This window comes from Choristoneura fumiferana, chromosome 17 (genome assembly GCF_025370935.1).
Source record: "Choristoneura fumiferana chromosome 17, NRCan_CFum_1, whole genome shotgun sequence".
Taxonomy (NCBI): Eukaryota; Metazoa; Arthropoda; class Insecta; order Lepidoptera; family Tortricidae; genus Choristoneura; species Choristoneura fumiferana.
In genome coordinates this window covers 803507-830081 of record NC_133488.1, presented here as the reverse complement: position 1 = coordinate 830081, position 26575 = coordinate 803507, and the positions used below count along the sequence as shown (strand labels likewise).

The 26575-nt window shown below is 37.5% G+C and overlaps 1 protein-coding gene across 1 annotated transcript in view; it reads right to left on the bottom strand.

Annotated features, from left to right (window-relative positions):
- Window positions 1-26575, bottom strand: part of LOC141437123 (uncharacterized) — a 156338-nt gene that overhangs the window by 42840 nt on the left and 86923 nt on the right. The window contains exons 14-15 of the mRNA XM_074100343.1: window positions 12577-12693; window positions 11262-11381 (exon numbers count right to left, since the gene is read on the bottom strand). Of these exons, the coding sequence (XP_073956444.1) occupies window positions 11262-11381; window positions 12577-12693 (237 nt within the window). The remainder of the gene's footprint in view (window positions 1-11261; window positions 11382-12576; window positions 12694-26575) is intronic.

Below are 26575 nucleotides of genomic sequence, written 5' to 3'. Positions count from 1 at the left end.
TCATCACTCCATGGTATAAAACGAAGTCGCTTTTTTGTCTGTACGCTTAGATCTTTCAAAACTACGCAACGGATTTTGATGCGGTTTTCACAAATAAATAGTGTGATTCACGGTGTCTATGTATACCGTAACCGTGTGTGCCGGAACGGGTCACCAGTATATAATATTATTTTAATGGAGTATGGATTCGTAGTATGTATGTCCCTGCCCGCATGCCAGGTACGAAAGAGACACACATGTAATCTTAACAAAAACAGTAATCTTCAAAACGAATCAAAATATCAAATCGTGTTTACATATTTATGAATCAAACGGCGTATACAAATATTTGCCAAATTGTGTGGTTATATGTATATGGAACCCATTCATGTATACTTATTTTGCCTACGAGGTGGATACATTTAAATGGAATTTATTTAAGTATGGCAACTTTCTGAAGCATTTTTGTAATTACATAATACTGAAAAAGTTTAATGAATACAATTTTTGGTGTCAGTAATAGATAAATATTTTTGATACAATGTATGACTACATATTTATGCAACCTTGTTTTTGTATACATATTTTTAGACGTGACTGTACATTTGAGGGCCAGATTTTTTCCCGCTCAATATAATTTTGTCAGTAACGTTTTCAGCGCACCGACACATTTCAGAACACGTCATAACATGTACAAACCCTCAACGTTTTAGCGTGTTAGCAACTTTCAAGTTTGTCCGGTATAAAACTGCAAAACTTTTACTTCTAACTTCGGTAAACAACTTTAAAGATGGGATTTCACAATAACAGTAAAAATACCCATGTTGCTTTAGATTGCGGGAATACCAAACTAGTTACAATGTGGTGGATTAAATCAAGTTAATTAAATATTTAACTGAAAACCGGAAAGTACTTTGCTTAGAATCGTGAGTAGAATCGATTACACTGTAAAAACTTCGAATTGAATTGACGTGAAATTTAGCAAACTTATGTGTAAATCCGGTGTCAAATTAATTAATAATTATTTGGGAGTAAAATTCTGGTGATCTGGCCAGGATTGTCTCCGCAGGACAGAACTTCTCAACGGTTAATCGCTTCGACTTGGAATTTGATACAGAAACGTAGTTTGGATGACAATGCAAGCAAAATGGCAGTCAACAAAAAGCAAAAAAAGTTTGTTTTGAAAATTTAATATTTAACAAAAACTTAATTTCAATATGTCTGGTCACTGATTTATAGCTGTTATATATCCTCACCATGAGATGGATCAACCACATAATGGGAATTTAAGGCTTCCAAATATCTCTGATATTGCCCGTTATATTTGTCTCCCCTCGTTAGGGCTGGCACATCGGAGAAAACATCTATGTATCTATCTAATACCTTTAAACGAGCCATTCTTGTTTATTTATTTATCAAAAAAAAAACTAGTTTGTTTATTTATTCTTGTTTATTTGTTTGTTTCGGGATCTCGGATACGGCTCCAACGATTTCGATGTAATTTGGTATGTAGGGGTTTTCGGGGATGAAAAATCGATTTATCTCTGGGAAAACGCTTGCTATCGAGTTATAGTCCGAGTGAAGCTCGGTCGCCCAGGTGCTATAGGTAATAAAACAGAAAATAGGCCAAGTACAGGTCGAAATCATGCATCGAGGATTTGGCTGTGCACCTACGTAAACGAATTTGTTTTTTTATCGATTTTCATTTTTTTCAGCATATTTTCTGTGGCGTGTACTAGGGTAGTTAATAAAAGCTGAATACTGAATATCCATGAAAATTTCCGTACCTAAATTGCATCGTGGTGTTATAATTATCAATAATACATAATAAATAATAATAATAGCTTTATTTTTCCACCAACTTGGATAAAATAAAATAAAATGAATAAATAAAAATGTTTATTGCCAAAAAACAAGTTGATTACGCTTCATTTTATTAGGTGTTATTATATTCATAGTTAGTATTTAATTATATTTCATAGACTTAAAGCTAAGGTTAGGCATTAGTATTAGTAAAATTTCAATGCATTACTAAAATTATTTACAACCATGCAAGCGTCAGCCCTGTGTAGCGAGCGCGATCCGTCAAGTTAATTATGCGGAACGATTGAGTAGATTTATTTCCGATCAACCGTCGGATATTTTATTTTATGATCTACAAAATTACTGCTCGAGCGATATGATTTTAATGGGTATTTGAAAGTCGTCATTAACCTCTGACGCGGCTGAAAAATGGATAAAAAACAGATCAAAGTGCGAGACGGACTCGTGTACCGAGATTTCCGTACATCTCTAGTTTAGACATCAAACTGAATAGATCTAGGTTCTTTACTGTTTAAAATTATTATATTATATTATTATATTCCCGGGTCTTGGATGTTTAATATGTAGGTATTTAAGTACCTATGCATTTATCTATACAAGTATGTTTATACGTTTGCCTAGAGTATCTATAGTACAAACTTTGCTTAGCTTGAAACTAGGTCAATTGGTGTCCCGTGATATTTATTTATTTGTTTTTTATTTTATATAGTTTAGCCGCTGACAGAAGAAATTTAATGGTATGTGTGGAATTATGTGCTCAAGCCTTTTCATTCTGAAAGGAAGGCCATACCCTGCTGTGGAACGTATATGCCGAAATGACCTCCTTACTTAACATGGTCAAAGACACGGCTTTATGGTGGATGCAGGCCGCTTCCGACCGAAGCAACTGGAGGTCTATGTGGGAGCCTTACGTCCAACAGTGGACGGCCTAGGGCAGATATGGTGATGATGACGATGACGTTTTAACTTTACCACTCCCCCAGCACAAACTGCTAAACGCCAACCATTTAAAACTTCCGAAGCATGATAAAGCTTTTAATCTATCGTCCATTAAGACGCCCTCAAATTAAAACACGTAGCGCCGCGATAAGTAACCCGGACCGGAGTCGCACCATAACTTCCATACTCCGAACTTAGTGGGCTCATAATTGACAATTTATTTGCATAATTGGTGTTAGGAAAGTGAGGGTACGCTGTAGGATTGCTGGTTGAAGGAGGGAAGGTGAGACATGTGGGAGAGAGGCGAATAATGAAATTGCTATAATATTGTTGGTAAGTACATATGGGTACAATATTGTTGTCGAAATCGCCGAACTTATTCCGCGTGAAATTTAGGCTACACAGGAAAACACAAATGTAAATTTCGTCGAATTCGTTAGAACTATAACCGAGATCCCCGATATAACTTTTTTATAAATAAATATCATGAATTGCTCGCTAAAAGTTAAAAAATATATATTTTTCACTTCTCATGCATAAAGTAAAATTTTCGTCTAAGAACAAGCCAACAAAAAAGTTTCTACATGTTTTTTTTTAATAATTTTTAATTTAGATAAAACTAAAAATCAATCAAATTCATCAAAAATAGATAAATAAAACTATAAATTTATAATTATAATAGTAATGCGTGAACAATAAAAGGTACATGCTATTTCATTTCCTCGCAATCGAAGTGAAAAGCAGAGTGTAAAACTCGAGCATTAAACCCACTTTCCCCTCGACGTGTATATCCCGTACCGGCTCGGGTGGCTATATGAACGTCTTGGGTAAATGGCTCGTTTTGCTCTTGTTGTACAATCTACTATTGAGCTAAGTTGGCGGCTTTGCGACATTTCTTGATAGCACGTTGCGTGACTCCCCTCTCCAATTTTTTTTCTTTCTTTCTTTCCAGAAGGCCAAAACTCAAGGATCTAGATGTTTAAGCTAGTACAATAAATAAATTCCTTATTTCGTTGTTATCCCTTCCCTTTTACTGATTAATTAAAAAGCAACAGCTATCCAGTCCCGCGCGGATCGTAAATTATTTCGTCGCGATTGCGCAGGGGGGGGAGGGGGTTAAATAATCGACGGTTTGTGAGTACAGTCGGTAATACTTATTATTACTAGTTTACCTAATAATTGTGCGACAATGCGTATTTATATACAAACATAAGCAGTAACAAGACGTTGGTTTTAGTGTTGTGAATAGTGATTGACAGTTTTAAAGTTTAGCATTAACTACTTCTATAAATTCTGTAAAGTACCAACAGTCGGACCACTATTTTATAATAAGCACAGACTTCATTCAAACAGCATGCTGCACTTCCGTATAATATTAATACTACAAAAAACGACGACAAGATACTGTTTGCCCTCGAAATATAGAAAAAAAAACTTTGCTACTCTTCTAGATTCACATTCCTGGCACCACTTCCTTACAATAGAATAAGCTCTTAATTAGACACATAGGTACTCTCTTAATTAGGTATATTAAAATGAATCGATTCTATTTTATGTGTTCTGCGTGAGGATCGTTGAAAGTTTTCTTGTAGAATAATAAATCCAAACTAATATTATAAATGCGAAAGTTTGTGTGTTTGTATGTTTGTCCGTCTTTCATGTCGAAACGGAGCGACGGATCGACGTGATTTTTGGAATAGAGATAGTTTATGGATCAGAGAGTGACATAGGCTACTTTTTATCCTGAAAAAATACAGTTTCCGAGGGAACAGCGCGCGATAACCGAATTCCACGCGGACGAAGCCGCAGGCAAAAGCTAGTTGAATTATATGTAACATGTACAGTTGTATGGAATATTGTTATATTATTATTATTATCTATCATAGCACACCCCAAAGTAACACTTGAATCAATCAATTAAAAATAACTGCCACACAAATAATAAAGCATTTACCGGGTCAACTGTACGAGTCATTAAAAACTTTCCGTATCTCAAAACTTGTCCAATCCTTTACAAAACTTGTCCTGTTTAACGTCCTATCGCGATCGCGGCCGAGTGTTGCGAAGAAATACAGGGAAGGGAGGAAAATATTAAACTATCGGAAAACTCTCAATTACAACAAGCTTCTTAACTTGTTTTCTTCCAATATTAATATTTGATGGTTCAAATAATTGTAATATATTTTTTATACCTATTTGCTAATGGTTCAAACGAGCTAAAGCTTATAGTCAAAATACCACCAACAGGACTTATCACGCTAACACACACGAGTAATATTACCTCGACGTTTCGGCAACATTGCAGTGGCCGTGGTCACGAGTAGACTAAAGTGTGGGGTGTCAAGTCTGCCTAGCAGCGCGAGTTCTTCGAACTACCCGCACTTGATCACTAATAGTGCCGGCACTCGTATCACGAACTACCCGCACTTGGTCATTTATTTGTCACCCCATCACACCGACACACAACACTAACAACGTCCGATCGTCCCTCCGAACATTCATCCCGACGCCGACACTTAATAATAACAGGATTCCACGAAGATAAAAGCTTTTTTATATATACGATGGAAATCCGGTTGAAATTTTTATGCTTTTTTATTTCAATTGCTTCACGTACCATTCTTGAGTAGAAATGACGTTCCGTGTACAGAATTTTGGGATTGGGAAGCTCAATCCAGTGGTTTGGTCCTGACTCCAATAAATGCTCGTCACTTCACCACTTTACGTTCAGATGCCGCAAGAACCCAGTATTTTCAAAAATAAAGGTAAAAATACGTCGCGAACTCCTCCAAATTTGCCTTCAATCTCGGGACTTCTGATTTTTATTTCACTTTCCAATAAGTTTGTACCAATAACACTCCGAGGGTTCCGCAACATGGTTCGATAGAGCAGGGGGGCTACTACGAAATTCTAAAAACGAAGTTCGTATCGTACCGTCCCTTTCTCTCTCAATACTAGCGTTAGCGGGACGGCATTATGCACTTCGTGGTATAGAGCCAGTTGTCATTACGGACTTACGGCCCTTAGGTCCTAAGTGGCTGAAAGCTTCGGTTTTATGGAGAAAGGGGATGTTATTTAATTTTAAAGAAAAAAGGAGATGTTGCTGTTGCTGTATTCGTTTCGTCTCTATTTTAGGAATTTTCTCGAAGACCAAATAAGTGGGTAGGTATGATAAAGTTAATAACATTTTGAAAACCAATTCAAAAGCGTGTTTAGCATCTTACTTGAGGAGACGAGACATAGATAATAAATAAACTTAAGTTATTGAACCAATAAATAGGTACTGGTAAATGTTATAATAATAATAATAATTGAATTATTCAGACAACTTGATCCAAAGACTTTGTTAGTATTTCCTTAAGACTATGTTAGTAATTATAGCAAGCCAGTGAAAGGGTATTTTTAATTAGGTGTTGCATAATTGAGCACTCATTTCTTACATTTAAAAAAGATAAACTGTCAGTATCTACATACTAAGAAACAGCAGAATAAAAATGATTTCAAAGCGCGAGTCGCCTATAATGAATGACCAACATTTTTCCTGCTCCATCTGCAGCTGAATTTTAATTCTCAAATAATGAGTTATTTTCATTATTATTGTTTAAAAAGTTGCTACTTTGATTAAACACTTAACGGGCTTTAAACACAGATCTTTCATCTTAATCCAAATACTCACTAAAACGAGCAGTTAAACTTAATGTTCGACGAAGAGTCGGAAGCACGCAATCACAATAAACTGAAGATTATCACTGTTATTGTTCCAACTCTCACGGAATTGGTAAACGATTTAGATAATATTATAACTTCGGGGCAGGTATCTTCACACGAATTATTGACTGTTACAAAGGTAGGGACTTCTATTAAAGGATCTTTCACAAGCGGTTTACTGCCGTTGAGGCAAAAAAAGTTCTCCAAATTTTACTTTCCAAAAAATTTAATTCCTATTCGAGTCTTTAGCACAACATTTCGCAATTTATTCATTTGGTCAAATTATTATTTGACATATATTTTTTGTGTAAGGTGAGCCGGGGCTATTGCAGCTGGGGGGATATTGTATTTGAGCCGTCTGATGGCGTCCTTACGACGCCATGTTCTTCTCGGCCATTTTACTTTGTGTTAGCCAGAAGACTGTCTTCACACAACACACACACACACACATGAACATGGCGTCGTAAGGACGCCATCAGACGGCTCAGATACAATATCCCCCCAGCTACAATAGCCCGGGTCACCTTACTACTAGTGTCGTAGAGGAATAAACTTCATTTGATCTTGTAATGTTAACAGAAATCAAAAATAACACGTTATAGTCCAGTTTTGCAACAGAAGTGAAACCACGTTAGTTTTTATGACAAGTTAGTTTTTGTTGACAAAATGTAAGACAACGTTCAGTGAACCAAAAATTTACGTATAAAAGTTTTTATAGCTTCCGTTAGGATTGTAATCCCGCAAGTTACCGAGACGTCGTTTCCGACAACGGGCTACAATTCTGTTGATCGATTTTTGCTGCAGTGAAATAAAAATCAAAACATTAATTTGTAAGAAGGCCGCAAAGAATTATTTTACAAGCCATTTTACCACCAGCGCTTAAAAGACCATTGGCAAGAAGAATGCGCCAACGCAAGAAACTTGGCAGAAGGCAAAAAGTCATTTTAAAAACAAAAATGTTACTGAAACTTGGGAGCGTATTGTCTAACGTCCAGGCGCTCGCGATTGCTTTCACCATCTCGTGTTGCAGTGCTTGCTCGTGTGGCAAAAACAAGTGATGATAACTATTGACAACTATTAACAAGTGATGATAACTATTGTGCTTCCATGTTTGTTAAATAAGGCCTCTGATTTTACTCACTTGTATAGTTATTGTTGTGTATTAATTATACCTATATACCGGGTGTGGCCCGTAATATGAGCAAATAATTTAAACATAGATCATACTGGTCTAACTGAGTTCAGCGACAGTTTTTGAATTTTTATTACAATTTTAAGTTAATTCGAAGAACCCACGATCCTCTGCTTGAGAGGACAAACCAACTAGGCCACCACGGCTTTGCGATTATTACATCCTCTTTAATATGTAGAAATCGATTGGCATTTAAACACATGGTAGGGTCAAATGTTCCCATTCCATTCAACCAGTATAACCAAGTTAACACTAAACAGAACTAAGTGAAATACTGTCATTGTTCGCTACCAATTTCCCATATAACAATAAGCACCCCTGTCCAAACAGTCATAACTTCATTCTATCAAAAACCTGAATTATACCTTATTACAAACTGTCTTAGATACTAATATCTGTTGGCAAATCTGTGACATTGCGATGTTTAGGTGAAGTATACGTCATTTAATATCGCCGTTTGTAGTACTAACGTCTCTTATAGAGGTAGTTGTAGCGGTTTAAATTGTTGGGAAGATTCGCAAAGCCCGAAACTGCCATTTATATGTATGTACTTGCTAAGTTTTGTAGCGTAGTTGGTGTTCCAATAATAGTTTTATCCAATAAGGTGACTTGAAAAATTAAGGTATTTTGTTCGTATGACAAAATAATATTAGTTTAAGTTGTAAGTTTTTTATGGCTCAGTACTCCTATAACACATGCTAATAGTTTCGCCATGTCCGTTTGTCTGTCTGTTCAGCCGTCTGCGGCTTAGCGTAGTGATTTTTTGCACAAAGAAACTGTTATTTCACATGCATTTTAACCGCAAAGACAGTAAAAAAAGATACTGTGCTTTCTGACCTGAGTACAGCTACCTGCCTTAATATAGATAGAGAGAAACTTTACTCCTCATCATAACAAGAAACATGGCTCTATACACATTCTTAATAAAATAAAATAAATAATAAAAACAAAACAAAAGAATATCGTTGAAAAAAAAAACATGTTAACAATCATTATGGAAGATAAAAAATTACAAACAGTACCGGGTGTGGCCTGTAATACGAGCAAAATATTAAAACTTAGATCGTCCTCGTCAAACTGAACGACATTAGTTATGGTCTATTTCTGAAATGAAGATACTAAAATGACAGTCTGAAATGTCAAAAGTAAAAATAATGTGGCCAGCATAAAAGGAACAGTGCTGCTCCATGATTTGGTTGCGTAAATAACCGATAAAATGTATATTTTACGATAGCAAACATAATATTATTGCATTCAATATTCTACTTTTCATTTTGAAAATATAAATGCACTTTTACGATAAAGTGATAAAATCTAAGCACAGGTAAAAATACAGTGTTCGTCACTTAGTGCCAACGTACAAAATAATACAGAGGGGCTACTACAAAAATTGAAAAACGAAGTTCGTATGGTACCGTCCCTTTCACACGCGTATTAAATGTGATAAGCGTATCGCTTAGCGTGTAGCGTGAGTGTAGCGTAATTGAAACTTAAACATCAACATCTATAAAAAGTTGAAATATCTCGAAAACAGTCGCATTTTTGGTAGACCTATTTTACCTTTTCTAGAATGTCCTAAGTGCCCTACATTTTAGCACATCACGGATCCGTTCTCATATCTCAATATTTTACGACATACATACATAGGTACCTACAAAATTTGTCGGTGATAACCGGTTGCGGCACATCACTATTTATGAGACGCAAAAAACAGGTAACACATGAAACGTCATTTTAGTATGAATGAACTGAACAACATTAGTTGAGCGACTTTTAAAAATAATAGAGTCCTTGGATTTCCCTTTTTTCATACAAATTAAATACTGCTATCAATGTACTACATCCTAGAACACAACTGACGTCGCCTGTCACGCTACAAACATCAAACATTGCTTCTTCGAATAAACGTAAGTGTAAAAAAATTAAAAAACCAAATTATGTTTAAAAGTCGCTAAACTAATATTGTTCAGTTTGACGAGTATGATCTGTTTTAATTATTTGCTCATATTACAGGCCAAACCAGGTAGAGATACCACATAATATACAGATATCTGCCACAGCGGAGCAGCGTGCAAAAATATCTGACACGTCAAATCAGCCCTAGAAATAGAAACGTATCAGATATTTATGCACACTATGCTGTCGAATATTGGTGCTAGTAACTGTCTGTACCTGTTGATAAAAGTGTCATAGTTCAAATATGCTAAGAACGCAAAATAAGCAAATTATTTGCTAGCTCATTATACTTCACTGACATCGGTATATGGTCAAATGCAAATTTTATTTCGCCAAAGTTTAAGGAAACTGTCCTAAAACACCATAAAAATTTACTAACACTGTTACAGCGGGTGTTTCATTATAGCGACATTATACAATGTAAAAATAAGTGCGTTTGTTAATAAACTGACCGGGCTTTCAAAAGTTGTCCTATAGAAGGGCCTAAAGAGCCTTATGTTTCTGCCGCTGGACATTTCATCTAATGTGCAAACACCCTCAACAGGGTGAGCCATGTAAAAAGAGAGAGAGCTACGTAAAGTTGACTAAAGTTTTGACCCATTTTGTAAAACAGTCGTCACATTCCATCCCTTTTACAAAACATTATTTACAGAAGTGCGAGAGTGCGATACATACAAATTCGCGACATTCCAATTAAACGACAGTGAAATTCTGCCATGTAATAATAGACAATACAATCGTCATCAGATATAACATAGCGGGCGGGTTGCACAAATATTTTGGAGCAGCATTAGATTCCAATAAACATAAACAGTCCATAGTTCCACAGTCGATTTTTCAAAAATGAAAACAATACAAAACATCGTGTTTCCATGTTGAATTGAAATACAACATTCACTGATTTCTTCGAAAGAGCCGCTAGCCTAGGTATCATAAATAAATTACATATTAATATTGCCCGGGTTTAAATTGAAAATCTCAATAGTCTCCCCGGAGGATTTAGTTTTCGTTTCGAAGAGCGACGATTCCATTGTGAAAGTTTCGATTTATTCTTGAATACGAAAACGGTTATTAACATTATTAACTTAATATTGTGCTCGCGAATATTAGCCTGTTAAATATTCAAGTGAAATTATTGGCGAGGGGCTTTACGAGGTTATTAACAACGACGGAGGCTCGAATACATAATAATTTAGTTGTACTTGTGCAAGGTCCGCCCGGATTGCTCCCACCATCTTTTCTTCGATGTCACCTAAACCTAACCTAACCTAACGGTTTACTTTCGTACGCGACTTGCTTAACTGTCGGTTTGCTTTAGCGCCGTAATATTCCTTATCTTTTTGCTTACCTGTTTGTAGCTTTTGCTAAGCTTTTATAGCATTGTGTTTCCTTTGCTTAAGTATATGTATAGTAATGTTTTTATGTGACTTTTTACTTCTTTCTTCTTTGACTCTTCTGTTTTATTTTTCTGTGGCAATATAATTGATATAAGGTAAACGTCCGAGTGCTCGTCACGCTGCTGTCATCTCTATTGATAATGACACAAGATTAAAGATGCCAAATATTGGGGCAGTGACTAGCACTCGTACGTTTACCTTATGTGGAACGTGTTTTAATTATCTCCGTTAGTACGTTTGCATAGAATCATTAAAACAAGACTTACCAGCAGCCAACGCTTCGGTGGCGGCGGCGCGGTCCCTCACGCGCGGCCAGCGGCGCACCACCACCCGCCAGCGCGCCTCCAGCGCGCCCACGTTGCGCAGGAGCAGCGTCCGGGTCGTCACTACACACACATAAGCTATCACGTCATGACCAGCTGGAAAAAGTTCAACGTTGAACAAAGACTTCTCTCATCTCTTCTTCTTCCCATTCCTCTCCTATCGGAGGTTGGACAACATCATGGCGATTCTGATTTTGGAGGTCTCTAAACAAGGACGTGGTATTGCAGTTGAACCGGTCTCGTAAATTCTTCAGCCACGAGTGTCTTCTGCCCACGCTTGTCTTTCCGGCAATCTTCCCCTGGATAATAAGCTGGAGAACTCTGTACTTGGCATCCCTCAGCTCATCTAACTAATATTATAAATGCAAATGTTTGTAAGTCTATTTGTTTGTCCTTTTGTTGGTTGTTACCTCATTACGTCTAAACCGCTGAACCGAATTAGATGAAATTCGATATAAGTTGACCCGGGGCTATTGTAGCTGGGAGGGATATATATGATACGAGATTTTATCCCTATCCCGTAGGAATATCGGGAAGAAAAGTAGCCTATGTTTTATTCCAGATGTCCAACTATCTACATACCAATTTTCATCCAAATCCGTCCAGCCGTTTAAGCGTGAAGGAGTAACAAACATACTCACTCACTCACTCACAAACTTTCGCATTTATAATATTAGTAGGATTGTATCTGAGCCGTCTGATGGCGTTCTTACGACGCCATGTGTGCCATGTTCATGTGTGTTGTGTGAAGACCGTCTTCTGGCGAACACAACGTAAAATGACCGAGAAGAACATGGCGCCGTAAGAACGCCATCAGACGGCTCACGGGCTCAGATACAATATCCACCCAGCTACAATAGCCCCGGGTCACCTTACAGGTAGTTTGAGTCCCGGAGAAGTACAAGGAATAGTTTTGGATAATAGAAGGTACGCAGAAGGAGTCGCCGGTAACGGCTAGTAAATAAATAAAGCGCTATTGTTGGTCCATGAAATTCCTCGTACTGCATAGCCTAAAGCAGCGTTACCACCAGAGATGTGCGAGTATAACATGTTTTTCATTAACCAATAGAAACGCTTCATTTACCTCGTCTCGCTCCGCTCAGCTGTTTACACCAGAGATGTGCTACGCGAGGATGTGTAATAGAAGAGTTTCTATTGGTTAATGAAAAACACATCCCACGCAACACATTCTCGCACATCTCTGGTGGAAACGGTCGTCGTGCATGAAACAAAGTTGAAGCAGCTGCTGCAATCTCACCTGTCCTCAAAGGCACCTCCCTGAACTGCAGACAGAACGGCTGCACGTGGTCCGGCAGTATCGGCTTCACCATTTTATCGCACGGACACACGCGGGTGAACGGCGGTGGCTCCGTGACTGCAAGCGTTGGAGAATCGTGATGATGATGATTATATAATCCATGTCAAGTCCGACAAAGACGAATCATTAACCCAACGCATGTTTGTTATGTGCCTAAAATGGCCTGAATAAAGCTGGCAAAGCCTGCAATGCAAAAGCCTGCCTGGGCCCGCAATGGAATTGACACAATGACATAAAATTTTACACCATGCGAGGGCGCCGGTGCCACTGTGAGCATTTTGCTGACACTGTACAAAAAAAGATTTATGGAACTTCTATGGATAATTATGCAGTGATAATATAACTAGTCAAAGATAGGGTTATCGGTTTGCTCAAGGGGGGTAAGGATTACTCTCCTTAGAGCTTTCTGCACTTCCCTGTAATGCCTCTGGGTTCGGTATTCGAAGCGGGCATATTGGGCCCTCCGAGACCAATACAACAACGCGTTCTGGGTGATGGTGGGAGTGCCTCGCTTCTGTAGCGCGTCAGGGATGTTTGCGGAGGCGCGCGTCGATTGTTTCCAGGCGACCATGCGAGGGCGCGCTGCGTCTGTAGGCGAGTGGACGCCGGTTCGCACTGATTCTAGTGTTAAATTAAGGGAAACTTGGAGAGTAAAAAACAGCCATGAGGTGAGCAGTAATGGAAGTGTATTATGTGAAAAGAACGACCGGAAAAAGACCGGAATTTACATACGCAGTACCAACACAATAGCAGTACTTTGTTGGTGTTGCCAACATGCTGGGGGCGCGGGTTTGGAAGACCCATAACATACATATATCAATTCTAGTAAAAAACAAAAAGTTACAACTTTCTAACAAATTAAACAATGCCCAACATAATGGTATAACCCAATTGGTAAGGTAAGTATGATCCACTTAAAACTTAATATTAAAATTGTTACACTGATTAATCAATTAGGATACTTAGCTACCTCTTATTACATGAATACAGCTTAATTTTATACTATGCAATTACTGTTTATCATGAACAACACTATCTATTATGGAACCGAGTAACAATCGAGAAAATAAATTGGCTTGCTTAGTAATATCTAATAGTTTCATTAAGAAGATATAGATGGCGCTAAAAAGTACCCGTGAGACTTAATGTTCTAAGGGGGTTGCTCTTCCATACAAACCTACGGACACCCCGCATAGCTTCCACGGACATGTTTTCTTAGAGGATTTTTTGAGAATAGTAAATTATGGATATGCTCTTCAAGCAAAATCCAAAAAAAAGTAACTTTATTGCATCAAAAGTGCAGCGTGATGCAGTAAATTTTGATGCATTTTACCATTGTATGAGTACAACTGACAGTGTTCGCAGCGAGCATGTAGTGACATCTTATATGGGTGCGTGAGTCAATGTCACAAAATCAAACTATTGTAAATAGGTATCGACTATTTCGTGTGGTCACGTGACCATCACCTTTGGCTCAGATAATACGACAACTAAATGAAGAAAGCATGAGATCACTGAGAGATCAAGTTCAAGTTTCTGAGTCTAGTATTTACTTTTTTTGTTTTTAAATCTGTTATTTTCGGAAGTTGAAACGCCTAAACTATTATTTCTGATTAATGCAAGGACACAAACTGTAAGTAAGACGAAAAATAGGTAAGTTACTTTTAAAATTGTCATTTAAAATAATAAGTAATTATTTAAGTAACAGACCCAGTCCTCGGCAAAAATTATAACATTGCATACTTTACATACATTATAATGCGGTGTTCCGATCTAGGACAAGTGGTTTAAATTCAACTTACAAATTCTGAACAGATATTAGTTATTTACTCTTACGTAGACAGTAGCGCCACTAATTTATATAAAGCATATTTATTCTCACAATAAAAGGTGCTAGGTGTAATCACTAAACTAATTAGTTAAAAAATAAGGTCTACATTCAACATACATTGCATGTGTATGTATTAATATCAAGTTTTACAGTGAGGCTCAAATAAATTCCTACATATCACGGCATTTTTACGGCCGCTAAATCTAGGCTCGGTGAATAAAAAGGTTTTCACAATCGAAGTAGTTTTCGTACCTTTTTTATTATTATAACTGGCTAGATAAGTAAAATTTAAACGTCATTATAATACATTTTTGTCACAACGTCAAGTCAATGAGATTGATATTCAAAAGCAATTATGTTTGAATAATTATGGTTTGAACACAAATCAAGAAGTCAAAAAGTTGGCGGACGAGAGGAAATTAGCAAGAGTGCAACTCTTAAACTATTTATGTATGTACGATTCGATGATGAAAAGAATACCTATGTAATTGGATACACGGGTATGTTTATTTTATCATTTTTGTCAGAAACATAATATTTGTTACAAGAACACCAGAGGCAGGGCTGTAAGAATTTCATTCCTACTGGGTGGCCAAAGTATGGCTTATCGTGTGTACCAAACTTGTGGTCTGCAGCAACCTACTACGAAAACATACCAAATTTCCCTAACTCTTAGTAGCGTCGTGAACATGTTCACTCCATAGAAGTAAGTCGCTTCCCACCGTCTGTCTGCATATGTACGAGTATGTACTGTATGTACTCTATTATGAAGTGATTCAAGATTTTTTATTTTATTTATAAGTGTGAGAAACGGCAGGGGTTATGGTTTTGGAGCGTATGTATGGTCATTTCTTTCGCACGCTATGCAACAAGGCCTTGATGCATCTTAGCAAGTAAGACAACAAGACAAGAGCAGAGACAAGAAAATAAGTCTTTGTTAGGAGTGACACAGGTTGTTAATTTTATGCGTATGTGAGTCTGTCTGTGTATCTTTCCGTCGGCCCATCCGTCCGTCCGTCTGTCGATCCGTCCATCTGTCTGTCCGTCTTTCTGTCTGTCTGTGTTTCGAAGTGAACACTACATCATTATTGTCCAGTGATGACATATGGATCCGAGACGTGGTGCTTTACTTTAGGCCTTATAAATAGGCTCAGAGTTGCTCAGCGAGCTATGGAGAGAGCTATGCTTGGGGTTTCTCTACGGGATCGAATCAGAAATGAGGAGATACGTAGAAGAACAAGGGTCACCGACATAGCCAAGCGAATCAGCTCGTTGAAGTGGCAATGGGCGGGCCATATAGCACGGAGAGAGGATGGCCGTTGGGGCCGAAAAGTTCTCGAGTGGAAGCCGCGGATCGGCAAGCGCAGCGTAGGACGTCCACCAACAAGATGGACGGATGACCTGGTTAAAGCCGCAGGTTCGCGGTGGATGCAGGCTGCTGCCAGTTGAAGCAACTGGAGGTCTGTGGGTGAGGCCTATGTCCAACAGTGGACGTCCTACGGCTGAGATGATGATGATGATGATGGTGAATAAAGTTGTACCAACTGTACTTTAGTCGAAAATTTTACTATGACCTTTAAAATTTATAAGTATTTTATTGATAATTAGAAGCAGAGTCTTGGGAAATAGCTCATGTTAGGAGATAAAGAGATCAGAAGAGGTATCGTTAGATTTGTCTCTGTTAGGAGTGACACAGGTTGTTAATTTTATGCGTATGTGAGTTTGTCTGTGTACCTTTCCGTCGGCCCATCCGTCCGTCCGTCTGTTGATCTGTCCATCTGTCTGTCCGTATGTCTGTCTGTCTGTGTTTCGAAGTGAACACTACATCATTGTCCTATTTTTTTAATTATTGTTTACCAACGCACACACCAAACCTTTTATCCTAAAAGCTGAAATTTAAGACAAGGAAAAATGGGATTTATTATGTAGGTACCTACATAAAATTCTACTAGTTCGTAACTATTATTTAGTTTTTAGGGTTCCGTACCTAAAAAGTGCCAACGGAACCCTATTTCTGAGACTCCGCTGTCTGTCTGTCTGTCTGTCCGTCCGTCTGTCACAGGGCTCTATCTCTTGAGTCGTAATAGTTAGACACTTGAAATTTTTACAGATTATGTATTACTGTGGCCGCTATAACAACAAATACTCAAACCAGAATAAAACAAATATTTAAGTTTTTTTTTGCTAATGTCTAATGTTGTATAGATAATGGTACGGAACACTTCGTGCGCGAATCCGACTCGCACTTGGCCAGTTTATTTTTAAAACCCAGGGTATTCAATGTTATATATTTAATTTTACAACTCTATCTCCATATCACTAATCTCTGTAAATTTTACATGCAGGCAGAAAGGAATAGCAAAAATCTAAATTCAATATCAGGATATTTTGAAAAAGATAAGTATTGTTCACAAACCGATCTAACAACACACAAATTCTAACTTTATTCAATGAAAGACATGGAGAAACTTTGTCACAAAGACTTAGTTCAGATAATTTGATATTACGCTGTCCGTCCGTCTATTTCTATAGGATTACTTAAAACTGAAGCAAACTGAAGTGGCAGTGGGCCGGCCATATCAGCCGAAGAACCGATAACTGCTAAGGTAAACGAGTAAAAGCCTATCGTGGCGAGGGACGCCCTCAGACTTGGTGGAGCGATGATCTTCACTGGGTAGCTGACAGTAACTGGATGAGAGTGGCCGAGGGTCGTGCTCAGTGGCGTGCAATTGGAGACGCCTTGTCCAGTAGTGGGCTAAGATAGGCCGATGATGATGATGATGATGATGATGACTTAAAATAAGACAATAATCCCACTCATATTATAAATGCGAAAGTTTGTTAGTTTGTTTGTTTATTTCCTTATTACCTTTTTACGTCTAATTCGTTGAACCGATTAGGATGAAATTTGGGATACAGATAGTTTGAGTCCCGTAGAAAAACATAGGGTAGTTTTTTTAATCGCAATATTCCCGTGGAATAGCTATAAACGAATTCTACGCTGACAGAGTTGCGTGCAACAGTATGTAGGTACATTAGGGGGTTTACCTACTGATAGTGTGATTTACGTCCTTATGCTGTAACTAAAAAGCATCGGTCACTTTATTCGTACACCTAGGTATCTTATAGTCTGGCTGCTAATACTATTTCTGTATTTATTAATACACAATTCCTTTCAGATTCAATGCTAACTAACTGCATATAACTTTGCCTGGAATCATTATATTGCTGAAGTAGCCTAGGTGCTGTCATGCAATATAAAGGTGAAGAAAAGAAGAAACGTTGAATGTTGATATGCAAGAAATTAAGGAATATCTGACTGATTAACTATGTTGATTTATTTATTAACGCTGTGTTATAAAGTTTGTTCTAAATAAATATGATGTACACAACGAAATAAAGTCTTCGTAGGCATCTTTCTTTTAGCGTTCCGTGGGTGGAAATTTTAGTGGAGCTTCTAAAAACAAGAATACCAACAGGTATGTAGTTTTTATTTTTGACCATCAGTGGTGTAGCGGTATAGCAAGCGGTACGGATTACCGAGGACCTGGGTTCGATTCCCAGTGATGGTCTTATTTTTCTGTTTTTTCTGTGCATCTATATTTCAGTTTGTATTTTTAATTTAGGTTTTACGGGATGACCGTAAAAGTAAAATTTGGAATTGAAATAAAAAATACAAAAAGATTCCAAAAAACCAATCTTAAGTTTTTATTTGTCGAATGAAACTACAGTAATATCAGATGATGAGATAATAGGGGTACATATATATAAAGTACTATAAAACCGTACAACTTTGACCTTTGAGATAACTTTGCCCAAGTTGTCATTTTTTAAAATATCTGAAATAAAACAAAATTGACTGATTTGTGACCACATTGTGACATGCACATTTCTATGATGATATTGATGATGATGACGATGATGATGATGTAAATTATGTAAATGATGATAATGATGTAGATGGTGATGATGCTGAAAACGATGATGATGATTGGGGCAGAACAAACATGACATGTACCTGTGTATTTCATTTCATTTCATTTCATTCATTTATTGCATATCACATTACAAACATAGATAGAATTATAAATAGGCAAGTATACATGTGACGCCCTGTTAGGACACAGCCAATATTAGAGGGCCAATTAACTATTTAATTTTATAAGTTGTTTTACATAAAATAAATCTATGGTTACAAATATCTGATATAAATATGTGTATGTTCCTGCGAAATAAATAATTTCATTTTATTTCGTTTCATGATGGTGATGATTGTCGATGACGACGATGTAGATGATGTAGATGATGATATAGATGACGTTGATGATGATAATGATGACGATGCACATGATGTATATAATGTAGATGATGATATATAGATGATGATGACGATGATGATGTAGATGATGTAGATAATTAAGGTGGTAATAATGATGTAAATGATGGTGATGTAAATTATGTAGATGATGATGATGATGATGATGCAGATTTAAATGATGTAGATGATGAAAGTTATATAAACGATGTTGATGATGAAGATGGTTGATTGTGATCATTATAACGTGTAAAAGTGCCCATTGCGGCCTATTTATTGCATCATCATCATCATCATCATCATCATCATCAGCCCGAAGACGTCCACTGCTGGACAAAGGCCTCCCCCTTAGAACGCCACAATGAACGACAACTTGCCACTTGCATCCACCGGTTTCCCGCTACTCTCACGATGTCGTCAGTCCACCTGGTGGGAGGCCTGCCAACGCTTCGTCTTCCGGTTCGTGGTCACCACTCGAGGACTTTTCTCCCCCAACGGTTATCTGTTCTTCGAGCGATGTGGCCTGCCCATTGCCACTTCAATTTGCATATTTTTCCAGCTATGTCAGTGACTTTTTTATTGCATAAATGATTTAAATTTCAATTTTTTAATTTATGATGATGTAGATGATGTAAATGATCTAGATGATGATATATATGACGTAGATGATGATAATGATGATGATGCAGATATGTATATAATGTAGATAATGATAAAGATGATGATCACGATGATCATGTAGTGGATGTAGATAATTTAGGTGATAAAAATGATGTTGATGATGGTTATGTAAAAGGCCTGCGTGCTTTTTTCAAAATTTTTAAGGAGCCCGTTACTGTCATATTACATATTTACTTACTGGACAGTACGAGGTTACTTCCTGGATCCTTAGCCTAGTCTCCGTGATGCGTTACTTTCTGCGACGTTTTTGATGTTGTATTGGCAACATTTCATACCATTTTTGACAAAAACATGTTTTCATATAAGTTATCGTAACCGAGGAATCTATAAGGATACTTCTAGTTCTTAGAAACTTGAATTTTAGTTTGCAGATAGCTCTTATGGCGCGAAGATTAGAAAAATCAAAAAATCGCCGGTTACGTTTAAGTTATGAAGAAATATAAATTTCATTTCATAGTATGTACCACACAAGTATATATCATAATCAACTTCGTGTCTTACTACCTGGCGGTGACATATTGTCACATGGAATTAACTCACATCAAAAAAATGTACGAAGAATTTACGAATTTGTACGCTAGTTTAAAAAATATACTACCCGTAATAATAGTACTACTAATCACTACTAATAATAGTACTACCCGTAATAGTAGTACACCGGTAGTAATAAAGATACTTTCTGGCGGGCGCTATCTATTTTACTATGAAGCAGTCGAATTTTTTATAAGTAAAAAATCGGAATCCCAATCTGTCGGAATCCCAATGGGCACCTTGTATAAGCGCTTTAGAACTTGAACGTTCATTTTTTTTTTAACTATAGCGTACAATTTCGTGAATTTTTTCTGATTTACAAGAAATTTGAAAAGTCCGCCAGAAAGTACTTCAAACTAGTTGAATTTTTTTTGTTTTTTTTTTATAGTCTGTTCCATTTTTTGCTAAAAAAAAATTTCATGTACAGTCACCAGCACCAATATCTGACACAATAAGCGTGCATAAATGTCTGACACGACTCTATTTCTAGGGCCGGAAGGACCTGTCAGATATTTTTGCACGCACCGCTGTGGTAGATTTTAATGCTGGTGACTGTACCTACATTTTTTGATTTGAGTGAATTCCATGCGACACCATGTCACCGCCAGGAAGTATGACACTCAACTTCGAAGCTGTCTCACCCTGGAGATCGCATAGATCGATGTTTACTTGACATCTTATTCCGAAACTTATTTATTGTTTTGTCACTAGTAACGTGCTAGCACAAGTCTTTTCGCGATAGTTTTTAATCTTCTTCTGCGTGAAACATAAACGTTGTAGTAGAAAAATAGTAGAATTATTATATGTTCATTTTTTTTAACAACCGAGTTAGTGTTATGCTCTGTCACAGGATGACTAAATATTGACTATCGATATCGAGATTAATATCACTCATGTTTAGACTTTGCTCATGTCTAGCTTTAGATACATTCTTGACTGAGCCGGCCGCGATAACTGTAGTAGGTAGTATGGCGTTGGCAGATTCGCGCTGTCATCGTTCATCCACCATTACCTCTCATATTTCGTTTTCTAGAATTTTTTTACCGTACAACGGCAAAACCTACTAGACACTGGCAAAATTGTCCTCCAATGGACAGAGCCATATTTTTCTAAAAAATCTAGTATGGCGTTCTTTTTCGAGTGTCATTGCTACTGAACTGTCAGGTTGCCTTACAGAAGAAAAGGAAACTCGTGTAAAATGACATCGCATACAGATACCCAGAATCAAGAACCAAAATCAGAAGAATTGTATAAGTTCATATATTGATAAATTTTTATTGTGAGCTTACTTTTTTTTTAATTATGTGTGACTATTATTACAAATTATATATTTTTAAGCTTCTGATACCTTGACTTTTGTATTTAGGACTATTGCATGGTAGGTGCACGCGGCTAGTAGCTAGTTTTATAAGATCTCCGCTTACAAATTGTATCTTTCGCGTCACTGCTTTCATTATAGTGGCATCATAATAATGTTTGATTTTGAGTTTGCATTATATTATAGGCTATGATTGGTTTTTTGGAGTCTTTTTGTATTTTTTATTTCAACTCCAAATTTGTTACTTTTACGGGTATCCGTGAAACCATATCGAAAATACAAACTGAGACACTGCACAGAAAAACCAGAAAAAGAGACCAGGGCTGGGAATCGAACCCAGGTCCTCAGCAATCCGTGCTGCGTGCTATAACCCCTACACCACCGCTGGACAGGAATCTAGACACGAATTTTTCCTATGCATACATATCTCAACGAAACAAATACGAAATGAAATAAATACTTGAATAATTGAGTGGTTTCGGTGTTACCAGGTTCCTTGACCCTTGATGCGTGGCTTTACTGGTGCGTCCATGAGGCACATGTGCCATATGACCAGTGATGTAAATAATGGAGTTGTTCTTTCGAAAAAATAATAAACTATTACATACATTATAATAATTATTTTTATTCTTGAACCACATTTAGATAAACAATGAAAATTACTACGGGGATATTATATTACCTTATCATTACTATGGCGACGTGTCAAAAGAATGCTGCACATTGCTTCGGGACAGAGAACTTGTTAATTTGCGGAACCTCATATAAATTGACAACAATATTTTTTACTTTACTTCTGCGCTACGAACCGTGCCCCACAACGTCCATGTGAAATATCTATACAATAAGTTTACATACACGCCCGCTCTCTTTCTCTTCCATGTAAAACAATATTTTATTATGTATGTATAGTATATGTCACACAAGCTCGACTAGCTGTCACAAATACCTACTATATAACTATTATTAGGTATTGTGTGATATATACATTATTTCATGTAGGAGGAGGGAGGTGGAGGAGGGCGTGTACTGCATGTTATTATATTATGTAGGAACGTATCACATAGATCTAACTGTGCCGCACGGTTGACAGCAGAGAAACCTAGGGCAAAATTAAATACTGTAGGTTCTAGATACTGACTAACAGTCAAGCTCAAAAAATTTAATTGCTAGTGGTACGGTTGGCTTGTTGATTGACTGGACAGCGGGCATATTTAACTTGTATCACAAAGTTTATACCTTTTTTTTGTTCCCAAAGTATTAGCTGAATCTAATGCCGACGTTGTTCACTAGCAGACCTGACCCCCTGATCCTGATAATTATTCTCAAACGCTGTCTAATGCGACGTACTGCATTTTACTTACCCCAAAGAAAAGATTGTATGGTAGAACTGCAACTGTCACAGGCGGAACGGCAGTGATGGGCCTGGTAATTGCAGCCTGCTCGCGTGCTCGGACAGATGAGAGGAATAGAGCAACAAAATAATTAAAAGAAACTGGAATTAATCAAAATACCACGCACAGGACTTATCACGCTAACACACTCGAGTAATATTTACCTTGACGTTTTGGCAACATTACAGTGGCCGTGGTCACGAGTAGACTGAAGTGTGGGGTGTCAAGTCTGCCTAGCAGCGCGAGTCCTTCGAACTACCCGCACTTGGTCATTTTTATTTGTCACCCCACACTTCAGTCTACCCGTGACCACGGCCACTGTAATGTTGCCGAAACGTCGAGGTAAATATTACTCGTGTCTAAAAATATATTGTTTCCAAAATAGTTACTTGATTTATAATGCATAATAATTGGCATGATAATTGGGATATGAATTTACTGTACCAGCGGGAAATTACAAATTAATTATACCCACTGCCCGGTCAACCAGACTAGTTAGCCGTAGATACTACAAGCAAAGAGCGATCAAAAAGTAGCAAAGTAAAGACATTCCCTTTTACTCTAGTATTTGAGGACATGTAAAACTATTTGAGCATTTCCAAATAAAGTTTGTACATTTGATTTGCGACTCCTATTTGTGATAAAAAATTGCAGGTTTGTAGAGTGAACGATATTGAGTCGTAATAACATAGTCTCTCAAATGTCCCAATTGGTTTGTATGGAAATTTCCTTTTTTGTTACCAAAACTATGGATTTGCGGTAACAAAAAAGGAACTTTCCATACAAATTAATTGGGACATTTCGGGAGACTATCTACCTGCAAATTTTTACCCAAATCGGAGTCGCAAATCAAATGTACAACTTTTTTAGAAATGCTCATTTTAGCACTGTAGCTTGCTGTGACAAAGTACCAAACTGTTCAGCTACCTATGAGCTTGACTGCTTCGAATTAGTTTGATGCAACATCTGTCTCCGATGATGACGTGTCAGCTAAACTGAACGTGCCCGTAGTCTGCAAGTACGACGGATTATTTGCGGTAGTTCTAGTTCCTTCACAAGACCTTGAAGAAAGAACTGCGTTATTTTTCCGCCTTTGTACCTTTGCAAGAACTGAAGATGCTACTGCGAAAGGAACAAAAGCAAAAAATAAACGCAGTTTTTCCTTCAAGTCTTGTAAAGGAACTAATGCCAAAAAAACGCAATAGTTCCATCGCACGAACATCCAAAGAAACACTGCCAATAATCCAGTACACACGACTACAAGCCTGCTGGGTCGGAAAAAATCCTAGCAGATAATACTTACAATAGGTAGTTATATGATACGAATCGACAACTGTTTTCGACTCGAAGGTAACAAAGGGAGTGTAGATGATTTTGGAACTGCTCGTAGTCTTCTGCTGATTGTGCCAAATCATCGGTTATGATATCCTAACAAAATCAATTATAGAGATAAGTAGGTAAAAAATTAGCACGGGATAATTTTTTACCGCAATTTGATCGGCGCAAGTTATCGGCGAGTGGGTGAACTTTTGCTGTTATGTAAGTATTTCGTAAGTATTTATTTATACCTATAAAGGCCCATGCAACATGGCCTAAAATGCATGATTTTGGCAAACGTATTCCTTGAGGATCGCAGAGGTGCAAGAAGTTTTTTTTTTAATTCGAATACCTACACTACAGAGTAGATTTTTTTCTTCAACGGGAGCGAAGCCGCGGGATTAAGCTAGTAATTATATATACGAACTGAGAAATCCAGATGCAGAAGCCTAGATAAACTCTTCGTCAACTCTTTTCATGGTTAGCAACTTATTAATAATTTATATTAGCAGTTATGATTACTAATTCTCTACCAAAAAGTCTTACCACAGAAATTGAGTGATGATGATGATGATAATTAGGATATAGTAAACTCTGTATGGATTTTATTACCTCTTTTGATAGAAAGAGCTTACACGAAGCACTGTTCATAAAAAATATAGGTATGTCTAAAGGCACTGTTACACATGCTCGTTACTGGACTGAAGCAAACGCGTTCACACTTGCTTATTACCTTTCCCCCTCCACACCCGTCTCGAGCTTGCCACTAATAAGCATGCTCGATAGTAGCATGTCCTGTTCACACATGCTACTAGCTAGCATTTGCTCAATAGTAGCATGCTTTCTTGCTACTAAAGAGCATGTGTAACAGTGTCTTAAGGGACTTTGGCTTTACGGATGCCCTTGATAAACTTGATTGCCTGTGCATTCCTGTGCGTGTCGTACAAATGACTAAGAGCCCTGGTGGCAGCGCTCTCTATTTGCCAACTACGAATTCCAACTCCAGCTCTGCGGCGTGGAAGGTAAGGACAAACCACCGCACTATTTTCCCAAGAAACTCGTCCTGTAGATTTGCTACCGATTTCAACCGACGACCATGACCACTTTAGCAAGAGTAGTAACTACGAAAAGTAACTATAAATATAACCTGAATAATAGCAAGACCATCAACCAGACAAGAAACCGTGGTCAGAATCTCGGTAATTTCTCAATTTATCGTACACATATTATGACCACTTGAAAGGCGTTTGGCTCGTATTATAATATGCGAACAGTTATCCAAGACCCTGCTTCTAATTATCAATTAAAATACTTATAGATTTTATAGGTCGTAGTCAAATTTTCGAGTAAAGTACAGTTAGTACAAAAATTTCGTGACTCGATATAAAAAATGTGAATATTACTCGAAGGAGTACCCCGATCGGGTAGCTAAGTGTCGCAATAGGCTTTCGCTAGCTGGCGCTGTCTATTTGAGTGTGTGCGTGAGCTCCTAGTGTCCGTATACGGCCGCAATTGACGTTCAAAGTAAAGCACCTCGTTGCGGCTTTGGCGGAATATTTCATTCGAGTGTGGGTCAAAAAATCAGGTTACGCTTAGATACTCCCGCCACTTGTGTTTGGTGAAATAATTCTTCATAATTACGAAAAAAACCTGAAAAAAGGAACTATTGATAACAGCGCCCATCTAACGGACATTGCTCATGAGCTAACCAGGAGCTTACCCCTTAATGAGTACATAGCAGTATTAACGTCCTATGTGTACTAATAAATGAGACAAGTTTGAAGCAAAAGGTGGAACTGAATGGAAACTTTATGGAAATACATACCTGACTTTTACTTATAATTCCTTGAGCCTCAATCTCACCTGATTTATATCTTAACCTAAATTACAATTTCTTGTATTAAAATGACCCCTACTTATGCATTTACTCTTATTCTATAGGCAGTACAGAAAAATCCGCTGAATGGACCGCTTATAAACATTCTTATTGGGTGTCATGAGGTCAACAACCCTTATCTTATTGTCCTGACCTGGATAAACTTTAACAATTCTTGCCATTGGCCAAGTTAGAGGCGGGGAGTTAGGCTCTCGCATTATAACCAGCGAACCTATTTTTACATTTGGTTCTGTGTCTCGCCACTTGGGGCGACACTGTAGTATGGTTCAAATAATATTTATGCCAAACATTCCAGAAATTAGTTCTTACTTTATTACACCATTCCCAAATTTAATCTATTTGTTGCACATCTCTTAAGTCTGTCTCGGGGGAATGATGTCAAGGAGGCACCAATTTAAAAAATGCCCTGGTGTGAGATAACTAAAATCGTTCACATCATTTGCCGTGACAGGTCAGCATGGCCTTGAGTTTAGTACAGCTTTCTATTTGACATAAACTTGCTATTCAATTGTTTCATACGTTAGGTACTAAATTCTGAACAATGCGTTTCAAATGGAATTTTTAAAACTCTTTCACTGCGGGCTCGGGCAAGGCCCGCAAATACAGGCTGAATAACTAGGCACGAAATGAAAGGCTATGCCCTGTTGTGCCGCAA